Source organism: Stenella coeruleoalba (genome assembly GCF_951394435.1).
Source record: "Stenella coeruleoalba genome assembly, chromosome: 15".
In the NCBI taxonomy this organism is placed as follows: domain Eukaryota; kingdom Metazoa; phylum Chordata; class Mammalia; order Artiodactyla; family Delphinidae; genus Stenella; species Stenella coeruleoalba.
The window spans coordinates 79955306-79974876 of NC_137161.1; the positions used below are offsets into that span (position 1 = coordinate 79955306).

At 43.9% G+C, this 19571-nt stretch overlaps 2 protein-coding genes and 1 long non-coding RNA gene across 7 annotated transcripts in view; 2 read left to right on the forward strand and 1 right to left on the reverse strand.

The window, feature by feature from the left end:
- On the forward strand, positions 1 to 7969 carry LOC307197622. 4 transcript variants are annotated; one of them, XR_013831471.1, is made up of 4 exons: positions 1 to 4194; positions 4305 to 4424; positions 5038 to 5066; positions 6563 to 6643. It is a non-coding gene; the product is annotated as an uncharacterized lncRNA (long non-coding RNA). The 4 variants fall into 4 exon arrangements; XR_013831472.1 differs by having other exon boundaries at positions 1 to 3692; positions 4091 to 4424; XR_013831469.1 differs by lacking the exon at positions 5038 to 5066 and adding an exon at positions 7720 to 7969 and having other exon boundaries at positions 1 to 4424; positions 6563 to 6662.
- The window catches only part of PRKRIP1 (PRKR interacting protein 1), a 25883-nt gene continuing 11432 nt past the window's right edge, over positions 5121 to 19571 (reverse strand). For both annotated transcript variants that reach the window (XM_079943703.1, XM_079943704.1), the window contains one exon: positions 5121 to 7767. In XM_079943703.1, the coding sequence (XP_079799829.1) occupies positions 7673 to 7767 (95 nt within the window). In that variant the 3' untranslated portion in view covers positions 5121 to 7672. The remainder of the gene's footprint in view (positions 7768 to 19571) is intronic.
- On the forward strand, positions 10431 to 11907 carry LOC307197620 (small nuclear ribonucleoprotein G-like; the record flags this gene model as incomplete). The annotated part of the gene is made up of 1 exon (XM_079943705.1): positions 10431 to 11907. A coding segment is annotated over one exon (243 nt), but the record flags the coding sequence as incomplete, so codon positions are not given.

The window sequence follows — 19571 nt, forward strand, 5'->3', positions numbered from 1 at the left end:
TACTTTAAGTAAGACTGTCTTTTATTATTTTTTAATATTTTGTCCGCACCATGCGGCTTATGGGATCTCAGTTCCCTGACCAGGGATTGAGCCTGGACCACAGCACAGTGACAGTGCTGAATCCTAACCACTAGAACACCATGGAACTCCCAATAAGACTTTCTTACGTGATCTGTTGTAACCTTCTGTATTTGCCTTTGAAATCTTCTCTGTCACTTTAGTTAAGTGAATACTTTCACAATACTTACGATTCTACTTGACCAAGTGTTTTAAAACTTTATTAAAAAAAAAACTTTATTGAAATATAGTTTAGAGTGCTGTTAGTTTCAGGTGTACAGCAAAGTGATTCAGTTATATATGTGTGTGTATATATGTATGAATACGTGTATTCTTTTTTAGACTCTTTTCCATTATAGTTCTTACAAGGTATTTTTAAAAAATTATTTTTGGCTGCGTCGAGTCTTCTTTGTGGTGAGCGGGAGCTACTCTTCATTGTGGTGTGTAGGCTTCTCATTGCAGTGGCTTCTCTTGTTGTGGAGCATGGGCTCTAGGTGCACGGACTTCAGTAGTTTTGGCTCGTGGACTCTAGAGTGCAGGCTCAGTAGTTGTGGCGCATGGGCTTAGTTGCTCTGTGGCATGTGGGATTGTCCCGGACCAGGGCTTGAACCCCCGTCCCCTGCATTAGCAGGTGGATTCTTTTTTTTTTCTTTGAAATAGGATTTACTTTTTTCTTTCTTTCTTTCTTTTGGCTGTGTTGGGTCTTCGTTTCTGTGCGAGGGCTTTCTTTAGTTGTGGCAAGCGGGGGCCACTCTTCATCACGGTGCGCAGGCCTCTCGCTATCGCGGCCTCTCGTTGCGGAGCACAGGCTCCAGACGCGCAGGCTCAGTAGTTGTGGCGCACGGGCCTAGTTGCTCCGCGGCATGTGGGATCTTCCCAGACCAGGGCTTGGACCCGTGTCCCCTGCATTAGCAGGCAGATTCTCAACCACTGCGCCACCAGGGAAGCCCCTGGCAGGTGGATTCTTAACGACTGCACCACCAGAGAAGTCCCATTACAAGATATTGAGTACAGTTCCCTGTACTATACAGTAGGTCCTTGTTGGTTATCTATTTTATATTATAGATAGTAGTGTATATATTTTAAACTTCTAATGTATCCCCCCCACTCCATTTCCCCTTTGGTAACCATACGTTTGTTTTCTATGTTTGAGTCTGTTTGTAAAATAAGTTCATTTGTAGGATTTTTTTAGATTCCACATATAAGCAATATCATGTATTTGTCTTTCTCTGACTTAGTATAATAATCTCTAGGTCCATCCATGTTGCTGCAAATGGCATTATCTCATTCTTTTTTATGGCTAATATTCCACTGTGTATATATATACCATATCGTCTTTATCCATTCGTTTGTCCATGGACACTTAGGTTATTTCCATGTCTTGGCTATTGTGAATAGTGCTCCTATGAACATTAGAGTGTGTGTATCTTTTTGAATTAATTTCTCCAGGTCACCAGATCATATGGTAACTCTATTTAGTCTCTTTTAAGGAACCTCCATACTGTTCTCCATAGTGGCTGCACCAATTTACGTTCCTACCAACAGTGTAAGGCGTTTCCTTTTTCTCCACACCCTCTCCAGCATTTATTATTTGTAGACTTTTAAAAATTAATTAATTATGGCTCTGCGGGCTCTTCATTGCGGTGCACTGGCTTCTCTAGTTGTGGCACGCGGCCTTTAGAGGGCATGGGCTCTAGAGCGTGTGGGCTCAGTAGTTGCACCACAAGGGCTTAGTTGTGGTATGTGGGATCTTAGTGACCAGGGATGGAATCTGGGCCCCCTGCATTGGGCACATGGAGTCTTAACCCTGGACCACCAGGGAAATCCCTGTAGACTTCTTGATGATAGCCAATCTGACTGGTGTGAGGTGATACCTCATTATAGTTTTGATTTGCATTTCTCTAATAATTAGTGATATTGAACATCTTTTCATGTACCTGTCGGCCACCTGTATGTCTTCTTTGGAGAAATGTCTATTTAAATCTTCTGCCCGTTTTTTGATTGGGTTGTTTTTTGGATATTGGGCTGTATGTATATTTTGGAAATTAAGCCCTTGTCAATCTCATCATTTGCAAATATTTTTTCCCATTCTGTAGGTTGTCTTTTCGTAAAGCTTTATTTTTTAAATATTTTCCTTATTTTTTTGGCTGCATTGGGTCTTAGTTGTGGCACATGGGATCTTTGTTGAGGAATATGGGATCTTTTTCGTTATGGCCCATGGTCTGCTTGGGTTTCTCTCTAGTTGTGGCACGCGGGCTCCAGAGTGCATGGGCTCTGTAGTATGTGGCACGCGAGCTCAATAGTTGCAGCACGTGGGATCTTAGTTTCCCAACCAGGGATGGAACCTGCGTCCCCGGCATTGGAAGGCAGATTCTTTACTGGACCACCAGGGGAGTCCCAGTAAAACTTTATTTTTGACAAACTTCCTCAAATCAAATTCTAAATTGAAGTTCTTTTGACCTCTAATTTGGGACCTTTCAAAGGCCCCTGAGGCATCTCAGAGAGAAAAATATTAAACTAATTCAGATTATTTGGTATGTTAAATTACACGAGAAGCACTATCAAATGAGTGGTGATAAAACCTTCTTAGGTGGGCTTCCCTGGTGGCGCAGTGGTTGAGAGTCCGCCTGCCGATGCGGGGGACGCAGGTTCGTGCCCCGGTCCGGGAAGATCCCACATGCCGTGGAGCGGCTGGGCCTGTGAGCCATGGCCGCAGAGCGTGCGCGTCCAGAGCTTGTGCTCTGCAACGGGAGAGGCCACAACAGTGAGAGGCCCGCCGTACTGCAACAAACAAACAAACAAAAACCTTCTTAGTTAATTTCTTAGGTAATACTGTATGGGTAAACATCATCAAGTGTTCTAAAAATTATATGAAGTTCCTAAAATTTGGAGATGTCCTGGTATTGTTATCAGTCTTAATTCTAGTTATCTGTAAAAGATTATATGTCACAGCAACTTGGTTAAGCTTCTTTGTCAATAGCATTGTAATCAGATCCTTAACTGTGCCGTTTCAAGTCTTCTGTCATTCACAGATATTTCACTCATGCTTTTGCAAAATCTTAAGATTCACAGAAAGGACCTTTTGGCAAGTAAAAGATTGATAACTTCCAGATCATACTGCTGAACTAGTTAAGAAATTCTAATGGAAACCCTGATTGTTTCATAAAACTGTTAACAAGATTAAGATCAAGATTAGTTACATAGTACTGAGTAAACTAATGAATATGGTTATGTTTTTGTCTGAAACACTGCTGGCTTTTAGTCTGTGTTTTCTAGACATAAGGAAACCTTTCCCTTTATAACAATTTGGTAAGTTTGACCTCTGTAAGTGGAATTAAAACATTTATCTTTTCTCTTGACCTGATCCCTCCAGGAGTTGGAAACTCAGAGTCCCAACAGCTTTATCAGCTGAATAAGGAGGTCACCTCCTGGCAGGAGCAGGAATATTGAGATATTTTAGGAACCTTGAGAAGGGAGGAATTCTCTCATATCTACGGATACTGCAGGCAAAATCCGATGGCACGTTGTTGATGATTTTCCTGGCCTCAAGAGGTTTTTAAAAGTTCAATTGATATTCCTTAAGAAAAGGTCTAGCACAGCCAACTGAAAGAGCCTATACGACCAGTTACACTTAGGTAAATCAGGCTGTTTACTGAAACTAGACTTAATTTGGCCCAACTTGGTAGAAAATGAGGATAAATTAGAGATTATGTTTTGATAATATACCTTTTGGATATTGAGGTTTTGTATATACTGAGGGTTTATTATCTACATCCAAGATGACCTTATTGCTATATTATAAAGTATTTTAATTAAGTTACTAAAGGAATATTCTAAGCTTGTTTCTGAAACTGATCATGGTAACCTATCTTTGGATGAAGATCAGATGCCCCATGACCCACAACCAGGAGATTATACGTACTGGAAAGGACATCACTTGTAAGGCTCCAACCTAAATGAAAGAGCCCCTTTCTCAGGTACTAAGTAGCTCATGCAGTGAAACTGACTCTTGAATTAATATTTCCCACTCAAGGCCTTCTGTACTAGACTGGTCGATAGAAAGGACTGCTAACCTCAACACCCGCAAGAGAAAAAGACAACAGCAGTGGTAGACAGCGACCCAAGAATCTGGAGCAGGTCTGTTAAGATCCATCCTAATTCAATGGAACTGTTCACCAAATGTGTCTCCCTATCAAAATGGGAAGTTTTTGTTTTATTTCTAATATACTTCTGACTCCAATGTTCAGGAAAGAAAGGAAATTCTCCAGCGAAGCTGAATAACTACTCACGATGTGTATCACTGCTTGCTACTGAAAGGTCTGCAAACAAAAAAGGGAAGATGATGGAGGAAACTTTCACGTATTGAGGTATGGAGAAGTCATTCTGGCTTATAAGGTCATTCTGGCTTATAAGGTAAGGCTGTTCTAGTTTATCAAACATACATTGTACATCTGCTTTAACCATTAAAGAATGCATTTAAAAAATCAGAATGAAGTAACTGTGGTTCAGGTATCCCAAATGGATCGGGGTGCCTAGTATGGACATGGTTTCAGACACACTCCTACATTACTGAGAACTTGAACGTTCTGAACTGTATCAGACTCAAGGACACTATCAGCTGCTATGAAACCTTTCTCTAGGAATGGTAACAAGCAAGACAGCTCCAGCTATAGCCTCCCAGCAGAAGGCACTAGATTCTTTAGGCAGAATAGTACTAGATACTAAAATTGCTTTAAATTATATTTTGACAACAAAAAAGACAGGTAGTGCTTCATAACTCCTGTTATGTATATGTTAATACCCTTATAGAGTTAATTCGAAATCCTACTTACAGAATTTACATAAAAAGGACCCACTCTGAAACCTATCTTCCTGGCTGCCATCTGTAACAGGAAGACTTCTGGGGTATGTAGTACACGGGTGCATTTCGATCATTATCCTCATTATAATATGTCTACTAATTTTCAAATGTTTGTCCAGGTGCTGTGACAAAGCAGTCAGAGAGAGAGGTAATGTTTTATAATACAGAATATTGATGCTAAGCAACCTGAGAATTCTTTAAAAATGAAAAGTCAGGGACTCGGGACTTCCCTCGTGGTCCACTGACTAAGACTCCGTGCTCCCAATGCAGGGAACTAGATCACACATGCTGTGACTAAGACCCGGTGCAGACAAATAAACATATTAAAAAAGTCAGTGACTCTCTCCTCTAATCCTGAAAAAGGCTGTTGCCTCTCTTCCCCTCAGGCTTGAGGTGTATCAAAGAAAGAGGCTGACTAAAACCAAACAGGACCCTGTGGGCCTTCCTAGAGAAAGACCCCCCGCCATGTCCCCTGTTTTAGCCTCCCAGGCCTTCCCTGAGTTCCAAAGAGCAAATTTAATTAGAAGAAAATGCAGAAACAAAGGCAAGCAGTCAACTAAGGCAAAATAATTTAGCCATAAAACAAAGTCAAGGACCTTTAGTGCCTCAAGGGCTATAACTAGTATCCTGAGCCATGCCCTTGAGTTGTTTTGCAGATATCAAGACCCCCACCAGGTAAAAGAAATTAACTGCATGCTGACTACCAGCGTGTAGACCCCAGACTGGTTGGAACCAAAAGGCTGAGATTCCCAAAACATCACCCAATTATTCACCATTAACCAATCAGAACTGTATGAGCTGATTGCCCATCCTGTGACCTCTCCCTCAGTCTTCAAAAGCCCTTCTCTGAAAGCCGCTGGGGAGTTTGGGTCTTTTGAGCACGAGCTGCCCATTCTCCTTGCTTGGCACCCTGCAAAAAACTGGGTTGTGATAACAGAAAGTACAATGTTAGTTGCTGAGCATTGGGTGACCTGATCCAAGTTTCTGGTTGGTAACAGAAATACTAAGAGTCATTCAACCTAAGGTACTAATAACCCCCTAAATATCATCAGAAACCGTTGGAGGACGTTTTCCTCCTGAACATCATCTTCTGACATCTAGTAAAGGTAAAAACAACTCTCCAGTCTGGCACCCTCTCATCTGTCTAGTCATTTGCCCACCTGTCCAGCACATATGTGCTTTGGTATCTCATTGAGCTCTTGGCCAGGGGCACTGGGCAGATGCAGGGAGTGCCTCCAGTGTGAGAGACTCACTGAAGTGTGTGTCGTAACTCTTACTTTGAATCTGGGGAGAGAGAAAGAAACCAACAGTTCAAAGATAGGAGGGCTTCCCTGGTGGCGCAGTGGTTGGGAGTCCGCCTGCTGATGCAGGGGACACGGGTTCGTGCCCCGGTCCGGGAGGATCCCACATGCCGTGGAGCGGCTGGGCCCGTGAGCCATGGCTGCTGGGCCTGCGTGTCCGGAGCCTGTGCTCCACAATGGGAGAGGCCACAGCAGTGAGAGGCCCACGTACTGCAAAAAAAAAAAAAAAAAAGAGAGGAGGACACAAAACTAACCAGCCAGTCCCCAATGAAAGACAAACACGGCTTTCAAGATGTACAGTTAGGGTGTGTGCTAATTTATTATGGCTGACTTGCCATTTCAGCTTCCTGGGAAAGAAAAATTCCTGTGACTTGAACTGCGGAAAGACAGAAGTTATCACAGATGTCACATGGCTCAGGGTGGAGCCAAGGAAATCAAGAAAAGTAAGATGTTTCTTAGTTTCCCTTCACTCAAAACCACTATTTTCCTAATTCTATCAAACTCCATAAAAGGCACAAAATAGAGCTAGAAACTTGGAAATATCCAAAAAGTGAGCAAAGGCTCTAAAATTAGAGACCATCCCTGTTCCTCCTGTTGGCCCAAAAAGACACCCTCAGTCACCTCCCATTTTCTGTTTAGATCCCCTCTTAACTCCAGATGAAAATGCAGCTTTTGGCCAATGCATCTGCTTCCCCTGCAGTGCAGCTAGGATCCCCCAGGCCATCTCCTCTGCTCCAGCCCAGGCTGGATTCTCTCCCTGCTTATTTTCTACTCACCAGCTGTTTTTCCGAAGTTCCTCTCACACGTTAAGGTCCTCTCTTCTGGCTCAGCCTCAGTTAAGTCCCACATCTCCCTCTGCACATGTGTGCTGGGAGGGAGCATGTGTTCTGGGGTGCAGTCTGCACTCTCCGTTGAAGGAAATGGAGGTCATGTGCCCTGCAGTGAGTTAGCTCCACGGCCAAGGCCATTTCCTTCAACGAGTCTGGGAACAGGCCCCATCCCTCTCATGTCGTTTCACAGCCTTCTCTACAGTTTCTGTAATTAACATTCACAGGTCAGAACAAAACCTGGAGTTTTTCTGTTCTTTACTAAATAAACATTCGCTTCACAGAAACCAGCCCCAAACTCATCAGTGTCCAATTATGTGAGAACAGGCCCCAGGGGGACCAGGTCATACATTTCCCCCCTTGCAGCGAGAACATTAACGAACCCTGCCTGGCAGTGCCCTCGAGTGTCCAGGAGACGGTCCTCTCTCCCACAGGCCCAGTCCTGCCAACACGGGGGCTGTGAGCCCTTAGGGTGGACTCCTACTTGCTTCTATCCAGTGAGGCTTTGGGAGGGAAACTGAGCTGAAACAGAGATTGCTCCCTTCCCCTTGAGGCCTGTGGAGGATTTTCTGGGGTCCCGGTCACAGAGCGGGCCAGGCTCCAGACAGCTGCCGTGGCCAACCTCGTCATCGCCCCATGATGAAACTGGGCTCGTCCTCCTCCTCTGTTCCAGATGCCGCCTCAGAGCCACTGGATGACTGCTCCTGGGACTGACTGGATCCTGTAATCACACGACATTTGGATTAGAGAGGTACAAATCTTCGAGTATCCCCTGATTAGCAAATCAAGGGGTACGCCAAGAAAGGACTGCTGAGGAAAACCCAGGAACCAGCTGTTCCTGGACTGTACAGGGAGGAGCCAGAGAGGTCCTCATGTCCATCAGTCCCCAGTGCCACTCCCGGGTATAAAGGGCCAGTCACAGAACTGACCTACCACTGCTGGAGGATGGGCCTCATCCTTATGAAAAGGTCCAGCACACATGAGATCCTGACGCCCAGTAAATCAGGCCTCACTGCTTTTTATATGATCCCCCCAAAGTCTGTCACCTTGGCAGGGCGACGTCCACAGCAGCCCTTTAACATTTAGCGCTAGGCTGACAACACTCCTGCTGATGTCTCCAGCTCTCACCCCAGTCTGCAAAAGGAGTCTCAAAAACCTTGTAGCAGAGGGCTCTGCCTACAACAGATATGTCAGCTTCCCGGCTCTTCCCACAGACGCAGAACGCCTCTCTGACACTCCCCGTGCAGCTCTGAATCCCACTGTCTTCCCTGGCGGTCTGCCAGTCTACCCTCAGTGCAGCTGAGCTGGCTAAGAGCAGAGCACAAAGACTACTTGTTCCCAACTTCTCCTCCCCTCTTCTCGGGAGCAGGGCAGCAGGCGAGAGCTGGGACGAGCCAGAGCCCACACCAGTCCTCCGGCTCCCCGTCCACGCCAGGAGGCCACTTGCAGGCACCGTGGGCCTCCTCCTGCAGACATGCAGAAACCCACAGGCACCCAGAGCTTTGCTACTGCTGTTGTCACAGGGCCGAAGAGCTTCAAGGCCTGGGGGTGCCCAGGGCACAGCACAGTCACCTGCATACCCTAGGATGGGACACTAAAGAGCACTCATGGCAAGGGGGTGACATCATCTCTATGATTCAATTATTTAGGACTTTCCTCCATCTTAACCTCATGCCAAAAAGAACAAGAAATTTTGAAAGTACAAATGAGGAGCACGTTTTAGTAGCTAAGATTTGTTGAACATCTATTATGTGCCAGGCACTGTGCTTATTGTCTTTGCATATACGTACCGTCTTAACTCTAAACAACAGTCTATGAGATAAGTAACACTCCTCTATATCCATTTTACAGATGAGGAATAAAGCTCAGAGAGGTTAAGTAATTTGTTAACCAAGGTCTCATAACCAGTAAAACCAGGACCGAGGATTCAAACCTGGACTATCTGACTTTCAAGCCTCTGGTACCTTGCCTGCAGAAATGCATAAGGAAATGGAGGCAAAAGAAAAATGGCATGACAGCCATAGAAAAGAATGAAATAATGCCATCCACAGCAACATGGATGGACCTAGAGATTGTCATACTAAGTGAAGTCAGACAAAGACAAATACTATATGGTATCACTTATACGTGGAATCTAAAAATGATACAAATGAACTTATTTACAAAACAAACAGACTTCAAAAACAAACTTATGGTTACCAAAAGGGAAGGGGGGGAGGGATAAGTTAGGAGGCTGGGATTAACATATACACACTACTATATATAAAACAGATAATCAACAAGAACCTACTATATAGCACAGGGAACTCTACTCAATCCTCTGTAATAACCTATATGGGAAACGAATCTGAAAAAGAATAGATATATGTATAACTGAATCACTTTGCTGTACACCTGAAACTAACAACGTTGTAAATCAACTATACTCCAATATAAAAAAGAAAAATGAAGTGAAAACAGGAATGAGGTGGGCCTACTGAATGGATAAGGAAAATGTGGTCTCTTCATACAGTGCAATGATTCAGCCTTTAAAAGGAAAAAAATTCTGACACAGGCTACAACATGGATGAACCCTGAGAACATTATGCTGAGTGAAACAGGCCAGTCACAGAATGACAAATACTATATGATCTCTCTTATAGGAGGTATTTAGAGTACCCAAATTCAGAGACAAAGTAGAAGGGGTGGTTGCTGGTGCTGGGAGGAGCAGGAAGTGGGGAGTTGTTGTTTAAAAGATATAGTTTTTGTTTTACAAGATGAAAAGCGTTACGGGAATAGATGATGATAATGGTTGCACAACTTGTATTTAGTGCCACTGAACTGTACACTTAAAAATGGTTAAGATGATGAATTCTGTGTTATGTGTATTTTACCAAAATTTTAAAAAAAGGAGGGGAAGAAAGAAAGGAAGAGAGAGAGGGAAGGGAGGAAGGAAGGGAGGGAGGGAGGGAATGCTATGCAGAGACTGAGTGAAAAACTATAGATGGATCAAAAACATAGCTCTGAGCTCCCTGAACTCCTAGGGCAGAACTCCCTAAGCGCTCTCATGTCATGGCACTCATGGAAAAGGACAGTATTTCTATGGCATGTGGGGCAACGGTCCAAGGCCATGGGCACTCAGTCTCCACCCTGAAGGCAAGGGGAGCCATGTGTAGTCCATTCCCCATATACCAGCGGGGGAGCTCTGCTCTAGAACCTGGGCTCCAAGGCTGAAACTGCTGCGTACTTGTTTTGTTCCATAACTTAGTCATACTTGGTCAGCCTGAAGCCTCTCTAAGGACCACCTGCCATATCCATAGAGATCTGAACACAGCAGGACAAAAGCATAGGCTTTGATCGTTCATTCTGATCTTAAAGAGACAGTAAAACAGGAGGCATCTTTGAGCTCACCGAGTAGACATCAAGAGCAAGGCTCCCCCTCCTGAGTGGAAGAAATTTGTGGAGAAGTTATCACTAAAATTAAGTGGTGGCAGACATGTCCAAGGAATATTGTGGGGCTCTGATCCCTTTATGAATCTTGTGATAGTTGAATGTGTGGAGGTGGAAACTAGTGGGCAACAGAATACTGGAGTGGTGGTAACACGAGGAAACAGTATCATCATGTTAGAAGCCCTGGAACCAGTATGAACAATGGCTGTGTTCAGCAGAGAAATCAACTGCTTCCACATGTCCCCTCCACATTTTACTATGATAAAAACTGGCTCGTGTACATTTCATTACTGAACATTTTTATTAAATAAACTTTTGTAATAGGGGAAAAATACTCATTAACCTGGATGTTTATGGAATGGGGTGTTCCGGATGCCTGAAGTGCTGACTGATAGAGGAGGACTCAAAGCACTCCTTGTGACTGAAAAGCTCCTGAAAATGTAATACCTCAATTAATAGTAAACAATTGTTTCCTGTGTGTCGGGTGTTGGGGCCTGGAAGTATCTCTCTCAAAGAGGAGCAACCTAGGAATCTGCTGCACATTCAAGTAACTTGGTAATTCAACAAAATCATTTCATTCTCCAATGAAAAGAAATAGGACTTAGAGAAAAAGCTGATTCTAGGTTAGGGACAGGAAATACACAAGACAAGTCTGGACTATCTTGTAGTACCAGAAACTAAGGAAGTGCTGTTAAAAACAAAACAAAACCCCTCAAAACACCAATAATGGGAGTACGTAAAAGGCACACGGGCCAGAAAGAGCTCCCAATGGCCAAAGCTGGAAGAGTTTGGGCAAGAAAATGAAGTCGTACTGGATTAAACCTAAAATATAAAATAAATAGCCCAGAGTCCATACTGATATAAAGAAATGAGAAGACAAATCCATGCAGAACAATTTCAAATAGCTTCTGTAGCTACTCCGCCCTCATGGAGGGGCTGTATAACCCGCCACGCCTTAAGCATGGGCTACGCATAGTGAATTCTTTCCGAAGAGTACAGCGTGGTAAGGGGAAGAGAAGAGTCACTTTACACACAGAACCCTGAAGAGCACTGCCTGAGCAGGTGATCGAGGGCAACATCAACTGTGACAAGCCATCCTGACAAGCACCCAGCCCTGACATAAGCATGGTACTTTATCTCTGTGGTCTTCCTCCCAAAAATAAATAACTCATGAGAAAAACGTCAGACAAATCCCAACTGAGGGACATTCTACAGAACATCTGACCCTCAAAACTCTCAAGGTCATCAAAACAAAGTCTGAGAAACTGTCAGCGCTAACAGGAGCCCAAGGCTACATGATGACTAAATGTAATGTGATATCCTACGTGGGATTCTGCAACAAGAAAAAGGCATTAGTTAAAAATTAAGGAAATGTAAATAAAGTATGGACTTTAGCTGCTCCATGTATCAACATTGGTTCATTAGCTACAGAGGAAACTGGGTATATGGGACTTCTTTGTACTATACTATCTTCATAATATTTCAGTAAATCTAAAATCATTCTATAACACAGTTTATTTTAAAAAAAGACACTGCCTACCCTCATGGAACTGAGACTGCAACTGAATAGATAAGCACGTTATGTGATTCAGCAGATTCTGCAACCAAATACGTGCAAAACCCTGTGGAGCAAGGTGGAGGCTGGGTGGGGAGGGCGGCTAGAAAAGGCTTTACAAAGAGAGGAGGGTGCAAGATGAGAAGTTTTCCAAGCAGATGGGGAGTCGGGTAGCATGAAAACGAAAAGAGCTCAGAGGCCTGAGCACGAGGAGAGGTGGGAGAACAGAGATGTTAAGCTTGGTGAGAGTAGAGGACACGTGCAAGGGAGTGGCCAGAACAAAATAGTGGAGAGACCAGAAAGGGCAGAAATGCAGGAGCTACTGGCTAGGTTTCAAGCAGGATCACCTCGCAGGTAAGCACAAGGCCCGTGGAGACACATTATCTGGGATCAAATCCCGGGCTGTCACTCACTCCCGCTAGCTCTACGGGTGCCATTGCCACTTGGTCCCTAAGGTCAACTGTAAAATGGGGATAACGTCACTGCCTATCTCACAGGGACGCTGTGAGGATTATGTTAGTTAATACCTGCAAAGCACCTTAGAACTGGGGCTACACAATAAATGTTCAATAAATGCTAAGTATTGTTATTGTACAAGCAGAAGAATGAATGACAATCCAACCTCTGTTTTAAAAAGAGCTTTGGAGGCTGTTCAAGGTGGGCGGCGTCGGAGGGGGTGGGAAGAGAGTGGAGGCTGCTACCACAGTCCTGACACATCTGGAGATATAGACATATACTGACTGATTGGCTGTGCCGGGTCTTAGTTGCAGCATGTGGACTTCTTAGCTGCGGCATGCATGTGGGATCTAGTTCCCCGACCAGGGATCGAACCTGGGTCCCCGCATTGGGAGCACGGAGTCTTACCCACTGGACCACCAGGGAAGTCCCCTGGATCTATATTTTTGTAAGGTTTTTTACTAAGTCCTCAATGAGACCTTGACTTCCTCTGAAATCATTCTTATCCATGTGGAGGAATACGGCAAGGATATGGTAAAAGTGTACACCATTGCACACTGCTGATGGCAGTAAAAACTGGTACTACTCCTTTGGTGAGAAACTGCCACTACTCCTCTGGAAAGAAACTGGCAATACATTTCAAGGGCCAGGAACTCTTTTTACACTCTGTGATCTAATTATTCCCACTGCTGGAAATTTATCTCAAGAAAATGACCCAGAAAGGGGGAAGGGAGACAGGTGCATAAATTCACTAAAATATCTTTTAAAGAGAAAAACTGGAATCAATCTAATGTCTAACAAAAGGGAAAATGTTAGATGTATCATGGTGTGTCAATTGCTGGATATTATCAGTCACTTAAAAAATTATGAAGGACCAGAAATGCTTATAATGTTAAATAAAAACAAGCCAAGGGGAAACTGTTCATACACTACAATTGTCATTACATACAAATGACATGTGCATATGGAGAGATTAAAAGAAAATGGACAGAAAGAAAGGTGATCTATGAGGATGGTAATATTTGAGCTTTTTCCATTACTCTTATGCTACTGTTTACATAAAATTTTAAAATCTAAGAATCTGAGATTTTATTTAGACTATAGGAATACTAGGTAAAATGCCACTGAGTGTAATTGAAACTGATGTTAACTTTAAAAAAAAAAAAAAACCAGATGAATGGGGACTTCCCTGGTGGTCCAGTGGTAAAGAAGCTGCCCTCCAATGCAGGGGATGTGGGTTCGATCCCTGGTCAGGAAACTAGGTTCCTATATGCCGCGGGGCAGTTAAGTCTGCACACCGCAACTATTGAGCTCACGCGCCTCAACTAGAGAGCCTGCGTGCCACAAACTACAGAGCCCATATGCTCTCGTGCCCACGCGCCACAACTGTAGACCCATGCATCCTGGAGCCTGTGCACTACAACTACAGAAGAGAAGACCTACACGCCACAACTAGAGAAGCCTTCGCACCACAATGAAGAGCCCACACCACATTGAAAGATCCCGCATGCCGCAAATGAGACTTGGACAAAAAAATAACAAAGCAAAAACAAACAAACAGATGAATGAATACACTAGGGAAAATAAATCCTTTTGTATTATGGAATTGCAAGGACATGGGAAAATATTTGTGATACAGTGTTATATGAAAAAGTAGGACAACTGTAAATATGATAATTATATAAATAGGTTTATATAATATTAAAATTGAAATAAAAACATCATGAAAATGTTAAAGTGATCATTTTTAGTAAGAATTATGGATAATTTTTATTTTTGGCTTTATTTTCTGCATATTCTAAAAATTTCTAAAATGATCATACATTACCTTTATTCTCAAAAGACACAAAGGCTATGGATAGTTTTCCAACATAATATGTATAAGAGTTTTGGCACTGAAACAAATGGTTCAATCCAAAACATAAATTGAGGGGCTTCCCTGGTGGTGCAGTGGTTAAGAATCCGCCTGCCAGTGCAGGGGACACGGGTTCGAGCCCTGGTCTGGGAAGACCCCACATACCGCGGAGCAACGGGGCACGTGCACCACAACTACTGAGCCTGTGCTCTAGAGCCCGCGAGCCACAGATACTGAGCCTGCGTGCCACAACTACTGAAGCCCGCGTGCCTAGAGCCCGTGCTCCACAAGAGAAGCCACTGCAACAAGAAGCCTGCGCACCGCAATGAACAGTAGCCCCCACTCGCCGCAACTAGAGAAATCCTGAGTGCAGCAACAAAGACCCAGTGCAGCCATAAATAATTAATTAATTAAAAAAAAACCCACATAAATTGAGTGCCTTTCAAACACCAGATACCAGCTGAGATACGAATTTTATTAGCTAGGGACAATTTTGCCCCCCTCCCCCACGAGGGAACACTTGGCAATGTCTGGGGACATTTTTGATGGTCAATAACTGAGGGGAGGGTGGGTGCTGCTGGCATCTAGTGGGTAGAAGCCATGATTCCCTTAAACATCCTACAATGAACAGGATATAGTCCCTTACAACAAAGAATTATCTGGCCCAAAGTGTCAACAGTGCTGAGGCTGAGAAACTGCTTCCCCCCACCCCCAGTTTTGAAATGATTACAACAGGTTTAGGGAACATCCATCATCTCATATAGATACAGCATTAAAGAAACAGAAAAAAAATTCTTGCTTTTGATGAGAAGTCTCTTAACTTTCATTCATGATGTACAGCAGTATTAATTATCCTTATCATGTTGTACATTACATCTCCGGTACTTATTTATCTTGTAACCAGAAGTTTGTACCTTTTGACTACCTTCATCTAATTCCCCTTCCTCCCATTCACCCACCTCTGTAGCCACAAATCTGATCTCTTTTCCTATGAGTGTTTGTTTGCTTGTTTTTGAAGTATAATTGACCTACAACATTATATTAGTTCCTAGTACACAACACAGTGATTCAATATTTCTATACATTTCAAAACGATCACCACGATAAATCTAGTTGTCGTCTGACACCATACAAAGATATTACACAGTTACTGACAATATTCCCCACATTTACACATTTCATAGCTGTGACTCATTTATTTTTTATTTATTTTAATTTTTTTTTTTTTTGCGGTACGCGGGCCTCTCACTGTTGTGGTCTCTCCCGTTGCGGAGCACAGGCTCCGGACGCGCAGGCTCAGCGGCCATGGCTCACGGGCCCAGCCGCTCCGCGGTATGTGGGATCTTCCCGGACCGGGGCGCGAACCCATGTCCCCTGCATCGGCAGGCGGACTCTAAACCACTGCGCCACCAGGGAAGCCCCAACTCATTTATTTTGTAACTGAAAGTCTGTACCTCAATCTCCCTCACCTATTTCTCTCCTCCCCGCCACTGTCAAGAAACTGCCCTTGACGTACTTAGTAACAAATCACCTTAAGGTCACCCTGGGTTTCTCTGGTAGGTGAGCCTGTGTCCGGATAAGTAACATTGGTATCAGAATACATCATTTTAGGAGTTCAAGGCGTCACAATAATCCAAACTGGCTTAACACCATCCTGTGGTATCATTCAGAGAAGTCCCACACTGCAGGGCGTCTTCACTGAACTGCTGGACCAGCACGGACAATAAGTGGGGATATTTCCTCTCCAACAACAGAACGGAACTCCTAGCCAGCTGCCCCTTACCACTTTATAGGAGAAGAGCCAAAAAGCTCGAGTAATTTATCTCCAAGTCCCTCAAGAACCCAGAAGTGCACAGAAGCCACCTTGTGGCACAACTGATCATCACCACACTAAATTTCTGTTCACTTCAACCACCTAGAAAACCTACTTTCCCTTTCACAAAATGAAAAATAAGGAAGGAAACTGACAGGGTGAGGTAAAAGGCACACAGAGCATCCTTATGAAGTTATCCCTACAGCACTCTCCATCCAGCTCATCTGGTGCGAAGCATACACAACCATGTATTATTACTAATCATTTTTTTAACAGGCACAGGTGCTAACTTCACAAGTAGAAGAGCAGGGCTCATGAATCATAACAATGATTTTCACATCTGTTTGACTGCACCACAGCCCACATAGCAACTGAAAGAAAATTTCACAAAACAGTTATTCAGGGTGTGATGCATTCTGATATTTTCTAGTCTATTTTATGTATGTTTGAAAAAACCATGAAAAAACCAACATCTGTAACCTCTAAGCTGATTTCATGACCCAGTGAATAAAGGATCACATCCCTCAGTTTGAAAAAACGCTGTGCTACTATGAGGCAACATGGGCACAAACATCTATCTTTCTGATAGAACTGAAGCTCAGGATGGGGGAGACCCAGTGAGAGGGCACAAGGCCGTTTTAAACAGGTTAGAGGTTCTGGATGAAATCTACCATCTCATATACTCTTCATAGCCTTGGGCAAATTAAAGAAAAGTGACTGAAAACTGCAGGATCACATGCAACTAATGTGTAAGAGGGGCTAGAAAAGGGGGATTTAAGAAACCTCAGCTCTGGGGACTTCCCTGGTGGCGCAGTGGTTACGACTCTGTGTTCCCAGTTGCAGGGGGCCTGGGTTTGATCCCTGGTCAGGGAACTAGATCCCACATGCATGCTGCAACTAAGGAGCCTGCCTGCCGCAACCAAAAGACCCAGCACAACCAAATAAATATTAAAAGAAAAAAAAAAGAAACCTCAGCTCTGGGATGTTGCCTCCTGTCTCCTTCAATTCTAGAACTGATTACTAAAAAATTATTAAGTGATTCCAAAGACCCACTACAGGTTCATTTAAGTACAAATTCAGAGCAAACTAACCTGTTTCTTGTTCTGAAAGGGTTCTTAGATTTACTGGTGAGGGAACCGCCCCTCTTGCTGCCCAAATATATCTTCATTACAGCAAGGCGTTTGGAAAAGTTATCAAGCTGTGGAATTTTAGATCTAGAAAGAGTTTATCATTTTACAGACTAAAATTAAAAAAAAAACATCTGCTCAAACAGGAGATGCTAAGGTCAGGGTGAGCCAGAGTGAGAGCTGAGCCTAGAATCTATGCCTACTGTACTTACTCCCTGACCTCAAATTATCTTAGTTTAGAATGACACCTCTGTGGGTAAGAGGAAAGAAGAGTGAGTCTAGCTGATTCTTAGCTGGAGAATAACTCCACCCAGAGTTTTAGTGAACAGGTCCATGTTGGCCTAGATGGAGCTCACTAGTGGATGCTGCAGGGCTCTGGCCCTGGCCCTGTCTGGCTCAGCATTTTTACCAATGACAAAAGGAGGTATGTTTATCAAACCTGCCCCTGACATGGTAACATGGTTAATTCGAGAATCAGAATTCAGAAGGATTTTGGAAACCTGAATCAATGGAGCCAATAACACCAAGCTGAAATGCACAAGAGCTAAATATCAAGTCCTGTAATTGGATTCAAAAAACCAAATAGAGGGTGGGTTCCAGGTAAGACAGAGCAAGCACGTTTGACCCCGTTTCTCCACTGAACACAGCTATAGAACCTGGATAGAATGCATGGACTCTGAAAAGCACACAGACTGGGGAAAAAGACCAGAATACAAAGTACCACAATATTGTGTTTCCTGCTTTTTTCTTTTTTCCCTCCAGTATCCCCCAGCCTGGACTCAAGGCGATCCAATACGCAGAAGTGGAAACTGGGCACAGACACAGTTCCAAGAGAAACCTTCTACTTCTGATTCAAGGAGTGAGAAAGCGGACTCTTAATGCTCAGAGGAAGGGAAATTCTTGTGTTTCTTCTTTTCTCTCCATTCTCTCACACCCTAGCTCCCAGGCAATCCTGCCAGTGTCAGGATGGCCACAGCGACTGCGGTGCAATAGGGGCTTGCATGTGCAAAAACTTTGAAGGAGGGGAACCTTCCTCTCTGATCAGAGGAGCTGTGGTCCTAAGATGGCTGGGCAAACTCTGTTGCTTTTCTTCTCTGTCCTCCCACCACTCAGCCCTGGATGCAGGGGCAGCTGTACAAAGTATGTGGCAGAGTCGGTAACTAAAGCCCCAACTTTCTTAAATATTTATTTATTTGGCTGCGCCAGGTCTTAGTTGTGGCATGTGGAACCTTTAGTTTTGGCATGTGGGATCTAGTTTCCTGACCAGGGATCAAACCCGGACCCCCTGCATTGGGAGCTTGGAGTCTTAGCCACTGGACCACCAGGGAAGTCTCCATACAGGATCTTTTGTTTTAGTTGCGTCATGTGGGATCCAGTTTCCTGACGAGGGATTGAACCCAGGCCCCCTGCATTGGGAGCTTGGAGTCTTAACCACTGGACCGCCAGTAAAAGTCCCAAGCCCCAGCTTTCTGGCTGGAGGTCTGAAAAGGGGAGCCCCAAGAAACCAGAACCTACAGGGGAGATCATGGAGAGAGGATTAGAAGAGACATCATAAAGTTGTTTGTAAACTCCTGGGCCCGCCCTGACAGCACATGCATGGATCTGGCCCTAATCGTCACGCCAAACACTTTGAGAACCGAACTCAAAGAACTAAACCCTGACTGGCCACTGGGTGGCACACACAGGACACACCTGAGAGCACAGCAAAAGCTTTAAAAGCCAAACTGACACAGGAACCACAATCTACAGAAGGCTGGTCAGAACCTGTGCTCCGAACACAACCAGGCTGACTGTCTGCTAAAACAAATATCAGCAAGACCAGAGCCTCAGGTTATAATATTCAAAATGTCCCGGATCCACAGACAGTTACTCGACACGTGAAGAATCAGGGAAATCGCAGCTAGCGTGGGGAGAGACAATCAACAAATGCCAATGTCAAGATGCCCCAGATCCGGAAGTACCAAATACTTGAAAGTAGCTATTTAAATATCTTTCCTGGAAGTAAGAGTGAAGACTCTTGAAACAAATGGAAAGATAGAAGACTGCAGCAAAGAAATAGAAGGTATAAAGAAGAATCGAATGGAAATTGAAAAACTTTTCTGAAAAACATAATTCACTGGATAGAATCGATAAGCAGAATGGAGGTGACACAGGGAAGACACAGCTCAAAGTCAGATCAGTAGGACTTATCCAATGTGAACAACAGAGACAAAAAAAGATGGGAAAAAAAAATCCCCTGGGCTTCCCTGGTGGCACAGTGGTTGAGAATCTGCCTGCCAATGCAGGGGAC